This window comes from Chenopodium album, chromosome 14 (genome assembly GCF_948465745.1).
Source record: "Chenopodium album chromosome 14, dcCheAlbu1.1, whole genome shotgun sequence".
Classification (NCBI taxonomy): domain Eukaryota; kingdom Viridiplantae; phylum Streptophyta; class Magnoliopsida; order Caryophyllales; family Amaranthaceae; genus Chenopodium; species Chenopodium album.
The window spans coordinates 5502423-5518474 of NC_137847.1; the positions used below are offsets into that span (position 1 = coordinate 5502423).

The 16052-nt window shown below is 34.2% G+C and overlaps 3 protein-coding genes across 3 annotated transcripts; 2 read left to right on the forward strand and 1 right to left on the reverse strand.

Moving 5' to 3' along the window:
* Positions 1–4319: 4319 nt before the first annotated feature.
* LOC145578690 (plasma membrane ATPase 4-like) lies at positions 4320–9233 on the forward strand. Its single transcript, XM_081635985.1, has 15 exons — positions 4320–4436; positions 4528–4764; positions 5028–5789; positions 5904–6026; positions 6124–6228; positions 6306–6450; positions 6547–6705; positions 6798–7036; positions 7155–7187; positions 7272–7353; positions 7460–7620; positions 7750–7923; positions 8017–8199; positions 8443–8627; positions 8725–9233. The coding sequence occupies exons 2-15, from the start codon at positions 4558–4560 to the stop codon at positions 8819–8821; spliced, it is 2655 nt and encodes an 884-aa protein (XP_081492111.1). The 5' UTR covers positions 4320–4436; positions 4528–4557; the 3' UTR covers positions 8822–9233.
* Positions 9234–9650: 417 nt separating this feature from the next.
* Positions 9651–12562, forward strand: LOC145578691 (uncharacterized). The gene is made up of 3 exons (XM_081635986.1): positions 9651–9942; positions 10518–10685; positions 12162–12562. The coding sequence occupies exons 1-3, from the start codon at positions 9794–9796 to the stop codon at positions 12403–12405; spliced, it is 561 nt and encodes a 186-aa protein (XP_081492112.1). The 5' UTR covers positions 9651–9793; the 3' UTR covers positions 12406–12562.
* Positions 12563–13096: 534 nt separating this feature from the next.
* Positions 13097–15531, reverse strand: LOC145578692 (nifU-like protein 3, chloroplastic). Its single transcript, XM_081635987.1, has 4 exons — positions 15246–15531; positions 15030–15153; positions 14009–14307; positions 13097–13615 (listed from the first exon to the last, which is right to left on the reverse strand). Exons 1-4 carry the CDS (start codon positions 15363–15365, stop codon positions 13424–13426), a joined length of 735 nt encoding a protein of 244 aa, XP_081492113.1. The 5' UTR covers positions 15366–15531; the 3' UTR covers positions 13097–13423.
* Between the last annotated feature and the right edge of the window lie 521 nt (positions 15532–16052).

Here is a 16052-nt window from a genome sequence, read left to right on the forward strand (position 1 = left end):
ATCATATTTGCACACAATAAATAAATAAATTATTATCATTATATTATATCAATACTTTTACATCTCATCAATAAGCGCAAAATCTATCAAATTATACCCACTTGTTATCCTTATGAGTCACGAGAGAACGAAACGACCTCTAGAGCTCTAGACTTCTAGTTACGTGACTATGTCTATTGCATGTCCTTTGTAGAAAACCAACCCTTGTTAATTCTAACTCCATTAAAAAATGCCAATTTTGTTGAGTCATATGCTCCAATTCAACTCTCAAATGTCCAATTTCACAACAATATTAATCAGCGCACGATCAATTCTAACTCTATTAAATAATTGATGTTTCAATAATAATGACCCCTATGAAATGTTGTCACAACTTTTTCATTAATTTAATTTAATTATTTGGCTTGACTAAGACTACTATGAGTTGTTAATACTTGTATTTTTTTTTCATATATATACGAGAATGCAATATTCTTTTGGTATTATGATTAAAATCATAAAAAAAAAAAAAAAAAATTTCAATTTGGGTTTTCTCTCTTTGTTATTTTCTGATATTTTCTCCTTTTCTTTTTCTTAATTTTTTTTTTTTCCTTCTCTTTTTCTAAACTATGGCTAACAATGCCATCGATTTTGAAGGCCTCAAGAATGAGGAAGTTGATCTGGTAATGCTTCTTCATTCAACCCGCTTAATTTAATTTAATTTCGATTTTTTAAGTTTTGATGCATGGAGTAGTTTGTCAAATTAATTAGTACAAATTAAATTTATAGTTTCAAGTTTGTTTATCCTAGAAGTTGATGCTCATAAAGACATAAACTGATTATATGAACAAGCATTTTGACCTTAATATGAATGAGATGTAACAAGATCAATTAGTTGCACTTAAATAGGTATTCTCAAAAGTTTTGCATTTTACTTCTAGAAATTACAAAAAAAAAAAAAAATTTATTTGATTGACGATAAAAAGTTATTCAGAGAGCAATATAACAAGACACGAAAAACCAAACCAGTTAATACCTCAAGCTAAGAATTCCTTCCACCAGAATGTGACTCATTCTTCTCATTTATCATTAATTACATTTTAATGCTAGCATTATAGTAGTAGCACAATTTTTTTCATGAATTTTCTTCTTCAAAAATGTTAAATTAGACTCCACAATTATTGGTTTGATTAGAAGTTGGAGTGATCAACCTCCCTTTTTTTGGTTATTGATTGATGTTATTAATATTTCTATACATAAACATTTATTATTGTCTTAATGACGAAGAAAGCAATTCAAAAACATGGTCATCGAAAATAAAAAGTATAGCTCATATCAATCAATTTGTGACGGTTTTAAAACTATAGGACTTATGAGAATCGTCGTAGTTTTTAAATTTTACGATGATTTTAACACCTGCTGTAAACGACACGCGTTTTAATAATATTTGGCGGTAAAATTTTCATAGGAGATGTTACGTTCAAAGTATGCTACTCCTTATTAGTCTCTTTCCAAGTTGCAAGCTTGTGATCACGTTGTTTTCTTTTGTATAATTTGTAAGGTCACTTTCAAGATATTTCTTAAGCCGGCTCCAAAAAAAAAAAAAAAAAAAAAAAAAAAAAAAAAAAGGAGTACTTCGTAATTGTTTGGCTGACCCTCTTTCAGCTTCTACAAACTTCTTGTCAAAAAAAAAAAATAATTTTCACTTAACAATAACATGAGCCTTGATTTTATTATTGGAAATTACATTCTATTACAATTTCAATGCTTTGAGAAATAGATTTCAAATTACCTAGAGTAATCCCTTTGTGTTTTGTTAAATGTCCCATTAGGGAATTTAGCACTATTCATTAAACATATTTAGCTCAATGTATGTGAATTACACATATGAAAAAATTATAGTCTTGTAGGTACTTATAAGAATTGTTTTAATGAGTAGATAATTAATACTTCATATTCCAATTGTTATAATTAAATATATATTAGTTAAAGTTTTGCATTGACAGACGTGAAATGTCTCTATAGGACACTTTAAAAAAATGGAAGGAATATGGAATATAAAACTCAAGTTTATAATTTTAAGGTCACAACTCACAAATTTGAAACCTATTATTTAATATTGCTTAGGAATAAAGAATTCCCTTACCTACCCGACTAACTCTATTGTTCTCAAACATTAACTTGCGGAATATTTTTATCCTCTCTCTTTACCCTAGCCCTCGTATCAAACGTCCCGTCAAAGTCCTAGACTTGTGAGTTGTGACTTTGTCAGTAATTTATCCACGTTACGATGTAGTGGGGGTAAAAATAAACTCAAAATTAAGGTCTTCAACCTCACTCGTCTTTCTTCCCCAAAAAATACAATCACCCCAGCAATGGAAAACAAATTGGCAGCTAAAATTAAATTAATTTTGATGAAATCAAGGAGATACATGAAGCTCTTCGGGTCTTTGTCAAACCTATTTCATACCACTAATTTTATTTTAGTGCTCTGTATTTTGTTTTATAATTTAATGTATGTATTGCTGAATTTTTTTATATTCTTCTAATTATAATAACATTTACTCCCTTCCTTTCATAATATTAGTCCCATATGGAATCAATCACATAAAATAAGAAAAGAAATATATTTAAAATTTAAAATTAAAGTACAACATAATTCATAATTAGTTTTCCTTATTTAATTTTTTTAATTTTTTATTAGAAAAGCACAAGTCATAATTGCATAATTTAAGGTAAAGATTTCCTTACTTAGAGTCATGTCATCAATCCACAACCAATAAATTAAAAAAAATCAAAAATGAAATATATTCAATATGGGTAGATCTTTTTTTGAAACGCCTAAAATAATATATGAGACTAACATTATGAAACGGAGGGAGTATTTGTTTTACCTGAGTGTTGATGCTTATGTCTCTTATTGGCAGCATTTGATTGTAGTTCAATAGTATAAAATGATTATTTTGGTTGTTTATAATTATCATCATGATCTAAACAAAATACTAATTGTGGGGATTTTATTTTATTTTATTTTTTTTTTTTTTTTTTTGGTGTGTGTGTGTGTGTGAATTTTAAGGGGAAATAGGGTAATTTAAAAAGGTAATTTAGATAATTTGAGGGAAACAAGGAGATATTATGTGTAGTTCATTGAAAGATTATCAATATGATTGAATACAAAGTAACATTGTACTCCATTCGTTTGATTATGTTTGTCACATTTAGAATGGGTAAATACTTTATTATTGTAATTGAAGAATAGAATTTTAACTCGGATTATTCATTGTAGTCACCGATTTTATGAATTTTGAGACATATAGTTTTTAACTTTTCAATTTTTTTCATTATTCGTGAATTTAGTAGAATTTGTTATATATACCCGGGTGCACCGTACACCCAACTAATCCAAGGTTAGTTTTTTTCTTCATTTGATTATTAAATGAAAAACAATCATCAAAAAGAGAAAAAAAGTCATGGGTATACAGTATACCTGAATTTAGATAATACTCTCTAAATTTATTAGAGTCCCATTTCTAAATGGGAGCCTAATAAAAGGACAGAGGGAGTACAGTGAAAACTTAAATGGTCAAATGAGACGCATTATAGAATGTAGGGATTGATAAATTTACGCGATAGTTTCATACATTCCGGTATACCATGTACATAGTGTATTTTCACAATTTCACCTGTTTTTTTAGCTTAAGTGGAGTTCCCCAAGGGCAAAAACTCTTTAACAAAATGTGCAGACTTTTTCTTAACACAAATATGGTGTGCATATTAATTGAACATAATGGGCGAATTTTGAAATTTTCCGTGATCTATTTTCAACTCGAAAGACAAAATTTGAACATTAAGAAAATCATTTAACATTTGCCTCGGCATTCAAAATCTTGTAAAAGTAATATGGTTGCTTATAGAACACTATTTCTGCTCATAGAGCTATAGAAGTGCTATGTAAACAACTTGTGGGCGTATAATGTACTTAACATACCAGCCAAACTTTTAATTTAGCATAAGATTGATGATTAAATGCATTGCAACTCTCTTTTATTCATGTTCAACTTGTGGAAAAGAACGGGAACATGTAATTTGTTACAGTATAAGCTATCCATATTTTTTAGAAGACGTCGCCTTTAGAGTCCTCCAAGAGTTGTAGGTAGAGGCTTAATATAAGAACGTCTGTTTGTTAAGCCTCTCTTTAGCAAATGTTTTGGGTTTCATTTTATGTAAACGTATGATCATCATCTCTAAGATCGTCTGTGTTTGTTTAGCCTCACTTTAGAATGGGTTTCATTCTATGTATGTAAATGTGTGACTTAAATTCGAATGTGTTTTCACAGGAAAAAATTCCAATTGAGGAAGTTTTTCAGCAGCTGAAATGTACCAGGGATGGTTTAACAACCCAGGAAGGAGCTGAGAGGCTCCAAATATTTGGACCCAACAGGCTGGAAGAGAAGAAGGTACGTGATCAGAAAACTCAGCTTGTTGTTCAATACAAGCTTGCTTTATTTTTTTTTTTACTGATTTAGTTTATTATGATGAATACAACAGGAAAGTAAATTCCTCAAGTTTCTTGGGTTTATGTGGAACCCCTTGTCCTGGGTTATGGAAGCTGCTGCTATCATGGCCATAGCACTTGCTAATGGGGGTGGGAAGCCACCAGATTGGCCTGATTTTGTTGGTATCATCTGTTTGTTGTTCATCAATTCTACTATTTCGTATATTGAAGAGAACAATGCTGGAAATGCCGCTGCTGCACTTATGGCTAATCTTGCTCCAAAGTGTAAGGTAAGATTTGCAATGATTATAAGCTCGTCTGATTGAGTTTTTATCTCATGTCAATCAAACTTAATTGTTAGAATTGAATAAGGAAAGGCCATGTACTACGGCCACATCTTTAGTTATTGCTTAGCTTGATAATGCAAGTATGCATGTCCAACTCAACCAAAAGCGTAAGCTTATGGTTGAAGCCTAGGATTGGTTTATAAACTCTACCAATGTTTCTAATTTTCTCTTTCCTTTTTTTGTTTTCTCTTTGGATGGGAGTGTAGCTGCTTAGGGATAATAAGTGGAGTGAGTCAGACGCTGCAATGTTGGTGCCAGGAGACATCATCAGCATCAAATTGGGTGACATTATCCCTGCTGATGCACGTCTTCTTGAAGGTGACGCCTTGAAGGTTGATCAGTCTGCTCTTACAGGAGAAACATTTCCCGTTACCAAGAATCCTGGGGATGAAGTTTTCTCCGGATCAACATGTAAGCAAGGTGAGCTTATGGCTGTTGTTATTGCCACTGGTGTCCACACCTTCTTTGGGAAGGCAGCCCACCTTGTAGACAGCACCAACAATGTTGGTCATTTCCAGAAGGTTCTTACCTCCATTGGTAACTTCTGCATTATCTCCATTGCGGTGGGTATGGTGATTGAGATCATTGTGATGTACCCAATCCAGCGTCGTAAGTACAGGGATGGAATCCACAATCTATTGGTTCTCTTGATTGGTGGTATCCCTATTGCCATGCCTACAGTGTTATCTGTGACTATGGCTATTGGGTCCCACAGGCTCTCTCAACAAGGAGCTATTACAAAGAGAATGACTGCCATTGAGGAAATGGCTGGCATGGATGTGCTGTGCAGTGACAAGACTGGTACCTTGACTCTCAACAAGTTGAGTGTTGACAAGAACTTAATTGAGGTATTTAGCAAGGGCATGGATAAGGAGCATGTTCTCCTCCTTGCTGCAAGGGCCTCGCGTGTTGAGAACCAAGATGCTATTGATACTTGCATGGTTGGAATGCTTGCTGACCCCAAAGAGGTAATGCAGTTATTGTCTTTGTAATCTCTGTATCTAAGAATACAGGTCTGTATTGTAAAAACTGTTTAATTTTTCAGTTGGTTGATTTTTTGAATCTTGAATGTTGTTATGTAGGCTAGAGCTGGAATTACGGAGGTACACTTTCTTCCATTCAATCCTGTGGAGAAAAGAACTGCTTTGACTTACATAGATGCTAGTGGAAACTGGCATAGAGCTAGTAAAGGTGCACCTGAGCAGGTAAATTTACGTTCTTTTAGATTTGAGTTTATGCTTTTTGATCCGTTTCTTTCTTTTTGGGCTACAAATATGTGATTCTTCATTTTTCATTATGCAGATTCTTGACTTGTGCAATTGCAATGATGCCATCAGAAAGAGGGTTCATGAAGCGATTGAGAAGTTTGCTGAACGTGGTCTTCGTTCATTGGGTGTAGCAAGACAGGTTCGAAGATAAAGATACTGTAAATAGCTTCTGCTTATTTAATTAGGCGGGCTAATAACCTTAATCTAAATTTGCAGGAAGTGCCTGAAAAGAATAAGGAATCTCCAGGTGCAGCATGGGACTTTGTTGGTTTGTTGCCACTTTTTGATCCTCCAAGGCATGACAGTGCTGAAACCATTCGCAAGGCCCTCAACCTTGGTGTCAATGTTAAGATGATTACAGGTAAGCTAGTCATCATATAACAATTCTTGAATTGTGGTCATCATTTGTAAATCACCTGGTTTAGGTTACTATAATTATTTTGTTCCAACATTACAGGTGATCAACTTGCCATTGGTAAGGAAACTGGTAGAAGGCTTGGTATGGGAACAAATATGTACCCATCTTCTGCTTTGCTTGGAAAAGACAAAGATACTGCTGGCCTTCCTATAGACGAGTTGATTGAGAAAGCTGACGGTTTTGCTGGAGTATTCCCAGGTAAGAATTTTCTTTTCGTCAAATACTGAAAATAGGGATTACAGTAAACTCATCTTCTATAATTAAGCCTTGCTGCTACGTTTGTTGTGCAGAGCATAAGTACGAAATCGTCAAGATATTGCAAGAGAAGAAGCACATTGTCGGTATGACCGGAGATGGTGTCAATGATGCCCCTGCATTGAAGAAGGCAGATATTGGTATTGCAGTTGATGACGCAACTGATGCTGCCAGAAGTGCTTCTGACATTGTTCTCACTGAGCCTGGTCTTAGTGTTATCATCAGCGCTGTGCTAACCAGTAGGGCTATTTTCCAGAGAATGAAGAACTACACTGTGGGTTTTGTTTGCCTTTAATTTTTCTTTCTTTCTTTGTCCCTCTTTTTTTTAAAAAAAAAATAAGATTTATAGTCTTACCCTCTGTTTCTTTTTTGTTTCCCCCATATGAATGCAGATCTATGCAGTCTCCATCACAATCCGTATTGTGGTATGTAAATATTCCACAATGTCATGCATTTTCGGATTAAATTATGTACTGATTAACCAAGTTCTCTTGTCTCTAACTCTGTAGGTCGGCTTTTTGCTTATCGCTTTGATCTGGAAATTCGACTTCTCGCCCTTCATGGTTTTGATTATTGCCATCCTAAATGATGGTAAGAATCTTCATAATCTATCTTGGTTTAAGTTCTTTAATTATATGTATGCTTTTTTTTTTGAAAGAGCACCTTAAAATTGTATGAACCATCTTTTTTCTTCAAGGTACAATCATGACTATCTCAAAGGATCGAGTCAAGCCATCTCCAATGCCTGATAGCTGGAAGCTCAATGAAATCTTTGCCACTGGAATTGTTCTTGGAGGTTACCAAGCCTTGATGACTGTTATTTTCTTCTGGGTTATGAAGGACACAGACTTCTTTTCTGTATGTAACTGTTTATATTTCATGTTTCATTCTTGAAATATATCTTCAACTGACATTTTACAATATCAAGAAGGGAGTAAATCCTACTATATCTCATAATGTCCACTGGCTGTGCCCTTTATCATGTAGGAAAAATTTGGTGTAAGATCCTTGAGAGACAGTCGCGAGGAAATGATGGCTGCTTTATACCTCCAAGTGAGTATAGTAAGTCAAGCCCTTATTTTCGTGACCAGGTCTCGCAGCTGGTCCTTTGTTGAGCGTCCTGGTATGATGTTGATGATAGCTTTCGCAATTGCTCAGCTGGTAAGAATTGTTTTGATCAGTCCTCCTTTCCCTACACGTATATAAATGAAGTCTAAAATGTTATGGTTTGTGGATTATTTTTCCTTGGGTCAGGTGGCAACTGTTATTGCTGTATATTTTTCCTGGAGTTTTGCTGAGATAAAAGGATGCGGATGGGGATGGGCTGGTGTAGTTTGGGTCTACAACATAGTTACTTATTTCCCACTCGACATACTCAAGTTTGCCATCCGCTACATCTTGAGTGGAAAGGCATGGCTCAACTTGTTTAACAGCAAGGTGCGTGATCTCTTATCAAGCATTCATGTCTACTTCGAAATAAATAATGCCTACATAAGTACATTTTCTTAGATATATAGTCTCGCGTAAATTGAGTAATCGGAAAATATGAATATTAGATAACAACATGATGGAATCATAAATAGTGAAGGAAGCAACACATTTTTTATGATGCTGCTAAAATTACTAATGTAGTCTCATTGAGTCTATGTAACTAAGTGTAATGGATGATGGTGCACACAGACTGCATTTTCCAACAAGAAGGATTTTGGAAAAGAAGAGAGGGAAGCTCACTGGGCCGAAACGCAGCGGACACTACATGGGCTTCAAAAACCCGAGGCTTCTTCCACCCTCTTCAGTGACAGCGCCAGCTACAGGGAACTCTCTGAGATTGCTGAGCAAGCCAAAAGGCGTGCTGAAGTTGCAAGGTGGGAATGAATACTGCATAATTTACTATGTTTCCTTGTTTTGGTACTTGGAATTTTTATTTTTTACAAGTAATTAGTTTTCTTTATATGAATGTAGGCTTCGTGAGTTGCACACGCTTAAAGGACACGTCGAGTCAGTGGCAAAGCTCAAGGGTCTAGACATGAACACCCAAGATTCTAACTACACCGTCTGAAAAACTTAAGTGAGCGAGAGAGCAAGCTAAGATATCAAGACCTCCGTAAGGGGGTGTGTAGTTGATTGACGAAGACGTTTGTTAATTGAGTGATGCTTTAAGAGCATGGACTAAGTTAAAAAGGCCCCAATTAGTGCAGAAGTTTGTGCATGAAAGTTTATGGAGAACAATTAATTTTATGATGTAAAAGTGTCTCCTAAAACAGACCAATTTTTTTTTTTTTTTGTTATGATTATTTTTTTTATTGTTATAACATACTCCATATCTTATTTGATGTTTCTCTGGAAGTTCAACTAATTTAATAAATTTATTTGATTTTATTCTGAATTTCAACTAGTTAAAATATGAAGTATATTCACTTAATCACGTTACATTATCAATAATGTGTGCGATGTTAATATTGATGCATTACCGTTAATATGCATACCTTAGAGAGTAAATGAGTTGCAGTTCATATAACATTGAACGAGCAATCCCTTTAACACTGACGGAATCCTTTAATATTGGCCGAATATTCCTTATAATACTAACGAAGTAACTCCTATTATACCTGGTCATATCGTATGACCAACCACGTATAATAATTTGTATTTTTTTAAAAAAAATTAATTTTCAAAATTGTCTAAACAATATCCAAATAATATTGTTTTATTAGGCCGAAGGTTTACAAGATTAATGGACTAGAGCAAAACAAGTGTTTAATTTGAAAATTTTCACATATTTATTTTTTCAAATAAAATGCAAAATAGACAAAATTCTTGAAAAAAATTATCATCCATTATCCATCTGCCACGTGTGAATATTGCTTTATCATGGAAAGTTGAGTAATCCAACTTAAAAATGAACACCAAAAAAAATAAGTCACATACTGGTAAAATCCCCGGTTATTCAACTGAAAACAAGAGAAAATCAACTTGTTAATTGCCACTAATATATTTTTTCTAATAGAAATTTGAAGAAGAAGGTGAAAAAATGATAATGGGATCTTTGCAAAAGAGTTTCTTCTCAAACCCACTACTAATTCAAACCCAGAATCATAAACCCAGAACCCCAATTTCATTTTTCATTGTTTCCTGCAAATACCCACCAAATGATCACCACAATCAAACTGATTCTTCAAGGTAAAATTTTTTCAACTTTTCTTCTTCTTCTTTTGAGCTAATTAATTTTGATGATCTAGTTCTTGTATAGTGTAGTAGTTAAATTTTGTGAATGTATGGGATGTCAAAATGATCTTTCAGTGTAATTATGGCTACTTTTCTTGCTTTCTGTTTTTGGGTTTAATTTTCTGATAATTGCTTGAATATTTAGTTCAATTTTTTATCAAAGTGTTTTTTTCAAAGTAAATGGCTATTTTTCTTGCTTTTCGTGATATATTCTTGAGTTAGTCTTTGTGTAATTTTGGGGGAAATAAAAAAGCTAATTTGTTGCTTCTAATTTTGGGTTATTTCCCATAAAATTAATTGATAATTCTATATTTCTAATTGACGAACGCCCCGGGGCGTTGGATAAGCATTTAAAATATTGCCTAAAATGGTATTAATTTGGAAAAGCATAACAAAATCACGCCTCGATCGGTGTAATTAATGTTCATTTTTATTTAATCTTTCTATTTTTAGCTAGTTTATCGAACGCCCCCCGGGAGTAGCTTTTGCTTCTAATTTGATGAATAATTTTGTTATTTTTGGGTGGTCAGGAAAATAGAGAAGCAGTTGGCAAAGCTAGCAATAGTAACATTGGCAGCAGGAGTATTGACTGTTGGATCAGTTGGTGATGCTTTTGCTGCCAAGTCTGGTGGTCGTGTTGGTGGTCAGGCTTTCCGCTCTTCGGCTCCTCGTGCTTCTTCTCCTAGAGTTAATTCTAGGTATAATCTTATTACCCTTATTACTTTTTAGCTTAAATTTTTTTTTTTTTATTGTTGGGTTTTCAAGCTTTGAATTGCATGGATTATACTTAAATGTCTCCATTAGTTGTCATGTTATGTAAACTTGATGCATTTTGTATTATGAGTATAATGGAAATGATGGTCAGTTTGCTACTCTAGGGTTAAGGTTGCGTACATTTAATACTACCGGTGATGGTGGTTGAAGTTTTGTGACATTGACTATGATTTAGTTCTTATTGGGGTTATGATGAATGATTTTTGAATTTACATTGAGGGTTTGTCAAGTTATGTGATGAGGAAATGTATTTGTATGAGAAACTTTGGTGTTCTCGATGATTTGTGCGTAAAGTGTAGTATACTTGGACATCATAGCTGGAAAGTTCTGTGATTTATTCATATAAATATGTGTTGCTAGTTTATATTGTGTTGATGTCTTGATCAACTTCAGCATTTTGGTATGTTATCTGTTTGTACGGAAGTATACTTTATATCTATTCCAAATCTAAAACGACTAAATGAGTACAATCAATACCTGTTATGACTTAAGAGAGCATCCACTGACCTATAACATGCTACAAAACTTTGGTGCGCATTTAAGTTAATTCTATTCGAAAGCAGCTCTTCCATTATCCTGGAAAGTCCTCATGGCATTCTTTAACATTAAAATAAGAGTTTAGCTCAGTGGAGTCATCATCTCATTTACTTCCAAGGGTTCAAACTGGAGCCATACATGTGTTGGAATCGGAAGTAAAATATTCTGATTATAACTCTTACTAAATGATCTTGTTCTATTTCAGATGCAGTAATGCTGAATGGTTATGTATACATGACTCTTTTGCTGTAGGGTCATGAGTTCTGAAGTTTGATGCAGGCAAACATTTAGCGAATGTGAATATTATCTTGAACCTTGATTAATCATGAGGCCATTTTGGTTTAAGAAGCAAGTGCTCTCATTTGACTATACAATCTTAAGATTTTTATGCCATTTTTAGTTAAGTAGAACGAAATTCACAGTAACATCTCCTTGTATGACCCCCCCTGTACTGAATTAAAAATTTGATAGAGTCCTCTGCAAATTCCTTCTTTAGTGGCATAACCTTGTGTTTCAAGCTGTAAGCAATGTATCATGCAGAAATCAGAACACGTGTACTGATAGTTGGACATTTAGTAGATTTTGATTGGACTTCCTAGAGAACTCACAAGAGAAAGGGTATGATATGGAGGTTAATTTGGCCAGACATATCACATCCTAAATCATTTGGAAATAAAACACGACTATTTGAGTATTATTTGTGGACGAAAGGAATTAGCTTTTGTATATTTATAATCTAGATCCAAAGAAGAATGTTAATATTGAAAGAAGTATAGGATACCAGTAAAGAATGATCAGCTATACAATTTTTTGGTTGGAGTGTGTGACTCTTTATTTTGATAATTTATGTTCTTTTTCTGCAGGACCAACATCTATGTGAATCCACCTGTAGCTCCACCGCTTGTTGGTGGCTATGGATTTGGCCCTGGTATCCCATACTATGGTGGATGGGGTTGGTCGCCATTTTCATTTTTTGCCCCAGGCCCCAGTGTAGCGGTTGGCATTGGTGGTGGATTCGACCTGCTTGTCTTGTTCATGGTTTTTGGGGCGGTTTCAGCTGTTGTTAGGAGGTTACTTAGACCAAGGGAAGAAGAGGATGATTATTAGAGCAGGATATAGCCAATCGAAGGACTCCATGAAGTTGATTATGTATAATTGTATATGACTGATGTTTGGCTACTCGGATTACATATGTAGGTGTAATTATTCCTGAAATTCGAGTATTATCCAGATATTATAAAATACACGTATTGTTTTGCCTCCACTGTTGTTCTGTTTCCATTGCTTTGAGATGAACTCCCAGAACAGGATTATAGGCATACAATTTTTTGCACTTTGGAAAATCTAGTTGCTATGTGCTCCAGGATCTCAAGTATCTGCCTTGTTGGGTATTTGGGTAGAATGACTTCTATTGCAGATTTGCAGGCATACTCTAATTCCGAAATGGGCTCATGGTATTGAAAAATCACTTGACAGTTGTTTGTGTGATTATTCATGTATTCAAAAAGAATAGATTTTGAAATTCTAATTCGGATTTTTGGCATACTCAGTGTATCTTATGCACACTGCTAAGTAGCTACACCAAATACCTCTTATTAAACTGGACAGAGAGTTGTTTTCCTTGATCCAAAAGGCAAAAAATTGAAAAAAGGTTTAGATTATTTATTTCTTTCAAAACAAATTATTTCATTCATAAATTTACGTCTAGGTTAGAAATGATCCGAACACTTTCCCTGAATCAATTTTTGGATCATAATCACTCTGATGCTAAAAGGGTATAAAATATGGGAGGTGGAAATGAAAGAAACAAATTCAAATGAAGGCCTTGAAGCCAATATATTGCAGATAACAAGCTCAGAAAATTTTGTTTCAGTATAAATACAAGTAACCACTAAGAATTTTGTGGAACTATACACTAAAAGTAACCCTTTCAAGAGAAATGTATATCCACCGCCTCGTACAATATGTAGTGTCTGATAATCTACCAAGTAAGGGAGCAATGATCATCTTAAAAACGTGAACATTCCAAGGCAATCTCCTGATGAATTCTAACAGAGGGAAAAAGTGAACTTGGAAGTTCAGCCTCTCAGTCACCGACAAAATTCTGTTTTGTGGTTGGGAATGTCTATTCAATCAGCTGGACAGCAGCTATGGAAGGGATTTTCTCTCTTAGTTTCTGCGTAATGGCAACGCGTACTGTCATCACCCCAGCTGCAGGTCCACTGAGCCGCACTCTGACAACATAATCTTCAATTTTGTCGAGTTCAAGCACCCCACCTCCGGTGCCTGCTAAGTATGGCCTAATCTCGGCTAAAAGCTGAAGAAACAAAAGTTGTATACTTCATTAGCAGAGCTTTACAGTTACATAATGACCCCTTCAGAAAAAACTACGATTTTCTGTGAGGTGAAACATCAAGCAGATATATGAAATTGCCTTTAAGCACGAGTATTATTTTTTACATAAATCCCCTAATAATTCTATTTCTAATTGCATATTTATAACCAGTAAACCTCCTTAAACAAAGGTTCACACAGATCATTTTAGGCTCGAAAATGCAGGGGATATGGTATGAAAACAAAGCTAGTTCATGCCAATAATTAAAGCTAATTGACAAATGTACTAGCTGTCTCAACACTTAAAGTGATTAGATTGGAGAGGATGGCAAGGCCTAGTTTCTTGGAAGATAAACTGCATTAATCAGATGCTCACCTTTTCGACATTTTCCTCATTGAGTTCCAGGCCAGTCTCGGTGTCTAGGATCTGCTCTACCTCCAAAATTTCAGGGATCTTATCACGAAGACGAGTTTCAATCCCCATCTTCAAAGTCATAGTTGAACTTGGGCATGACCCACATGCTCCTTCTAGCTTCAGCACTACTACCAAACCATCGATTTCGTGCAATGACACATTTCCTCCATCGGCCATAAGGCCAGGGCGTACCTCATCCAGCACCTTCTCCACATTCTCTTCGGTTAATGGAAGCACACAAGTTGGTGAAACCACATCTCCTACAGCAAAGCAAACATAGATAAAATGCACCATAAGTTGTAAAGTTATGCCTCGGAGATAAAGTGCATATAGTACTTCATCAAGCTCTTCTATAATAGAACCATGAATCTAAATACTACATTGATTCATTTGACTGTGATCATATAATTCATATCATACATACAGAATTACTCCGTAGAGAGGGAAAAAAAAAAAAAAAAAAGGGTATTTTTTACGGGCTCAATTAGAACACCCGTGCATTTCAACCATTCCAACTTCAATCAATCAATTAAAATCTAAATTTCACAAGTGGGGTTAGCTACATAAACCAAACTTGATTATTTTGTGTAGTAATCGACAAAAAACTTCCTCCTGCATCCCTTACCATCCAATGCTTCAATCATTCCAACTTCATTTATTAAACTATTGTTACTCGTGTATTACGAAATTGTCACCTGATTTACACCCCTTGTTAATCGAGGCCCCATTTATTTAGGGACTCGTGCAATCACTCATATCCATCAATAAATAATTGCCACTACGATTCTGTAGTTTGAACTAGTAATGACACGACAATTAGAAAAATCAAAATTAAAGCAACATTGTCAATAATTTATTTTTGACTATATTACTATCATCAGAACATAAGTTCAATGCAGAATTTCCTATATCTAATAAATTACAAAATCAAAGGACAAAAAAGCTAAATTAATAAATAAAATTGTGTACTCCTCTTACTTACCAGCTTGAATTTTCTTACGTGCACAATTATCAAATTTAAAAAAATTGCTTGAAACAAATTGACCTCTGACATAGCTGCTTTGTTTCCCAGAAAAAATGCTGCACTTTGTGTTACTTCTATGCACCTGCAAATAAATAAAGTAATCTTAATTAAGAATTAAATATGGGTATATAAAAATTCTGAAAAACCCAGAAAAATGAATGATAAAGTTTGAACCTTGACAAGAGAGAAAGCAGAAATTGGGAAATTTTGATGTTGATTTTGGTGATTATAAGAGGATGAATGAATTAGTAATCTTTCTGGGTTTGGCTTATGAGCCACTGATAATACTCCCATAGTTTCTGTTTCATTCTATTCAATAGAATCTGGTGACTCCCATTGATTAAATGTTGATTTAAAAATATTAAAATAAAGGTAATTATGCAATGAAATGAAATGGAGAAAATGAAAGATGATATTTTTAGATAATTACAATAATGTATTTTGATGCCAGGAAATTGATATTTTGAAACAATTTTTTTAAAAAATTTATGATAGGATATTAGGATTTAATAGGTTTATAGTTGAAGAAGGGTGGAGAGATTGCCACGTCACAATCTCATAGATAATTCAATTTTTATAAAGGTGTAAAAATGAAAAGTACCATATTTTTCATTTTTATTTGTCAATTATTACTTCATGCAACCTAGAGTAAATTATTTGATGCACCTAGAGGTATCAAGTTTGTGGCACACCAGTTTGTGGCGCGTTTAAGTCATGCACGCACACACGCCAGTCTAGTATATATTGTATGCTTTGCCTGTGGCTTAAATGAGAAATATTACAGATAAATGGAGTAATAGATAACACTTTCCCTGCTCTTATAAATGATTGTTCCACCTTGTTTACAGTTTATCATCATAAACGAAAGGTGTATATTTGAGGAAAGGAACTTGATATCGTTGGAAATGATATCAAATGTGAATGTACAAAGTAATTGAGCTTAATTCCGAAGAAGAGAAACAACCAGAAACATTCAAGTAT

Bases quoted from the DNA above. Each gene is read 5' to 3' on its own strand.
- LOC145578690 (XM_081635985.1), top strand. From the start codon at position 4,558: ATGTGGAACCCCTTGTCCTGGGTTATGGAAGCTGCTGCTATCATGGCC. The intron at 7,037-7,154 runs GTGGGTTTTGTT...ATATGAATGCAG, and splicing joins AGAGAATGAAGAACTACACT to ATCTATGCAGTCTCCATCAC. The intron at 8,628-8,724 runs GTGGGAATGAAT...ATATGAATGTAG, and splicing joins AGGCGTGCTGAAGTTGCAAG to GCTTCGTGAGTTGCACACGC.
- LOC145578691 (XM_081635986.1), top strand. From the start codon at position 9,794: ATGATAATGGGATCTTTGCAAAAGAGTTTCTTCTCAAACCCACTACTA. The intron at 9,943-10,517 runs GTAAAATTTTTT...TTGGGTGGTCAG, and splicing joins AATCAAACTGATTCTTCAAG to GAAAATAGAGAAGCAGTTGG. The intron at 10,686-12,161 runs GTATAATCTTAT...CTTTTTCTGCAG, and splicing joins TCTCCTAGAGTTAATTCTAG to GACCAACATCTATGTGAATC.
- LOC145578692 (XM_081635987.1), bottom strand. From the start codon at position 15,365: ATGGGAGTATTATCAGTGGCTCATAAGCCAAACCCAGAAAGATTACTA. The intron at 15,154-15,245 runs GTTCAAACTTTA...ATTTATTTGCAG, and splicing joins CTGCTTTCTCTCTTGTCAAG to GTGCATAGAAGTAACACAAA. The intron at 13,616-14,008 runs GTGAGCATCTGA...TTGTTTCTTCAG, and splicing joins ATGAGGAAAATGTCGAAAAG to CTTTTAGCCGAGATTAGGCC.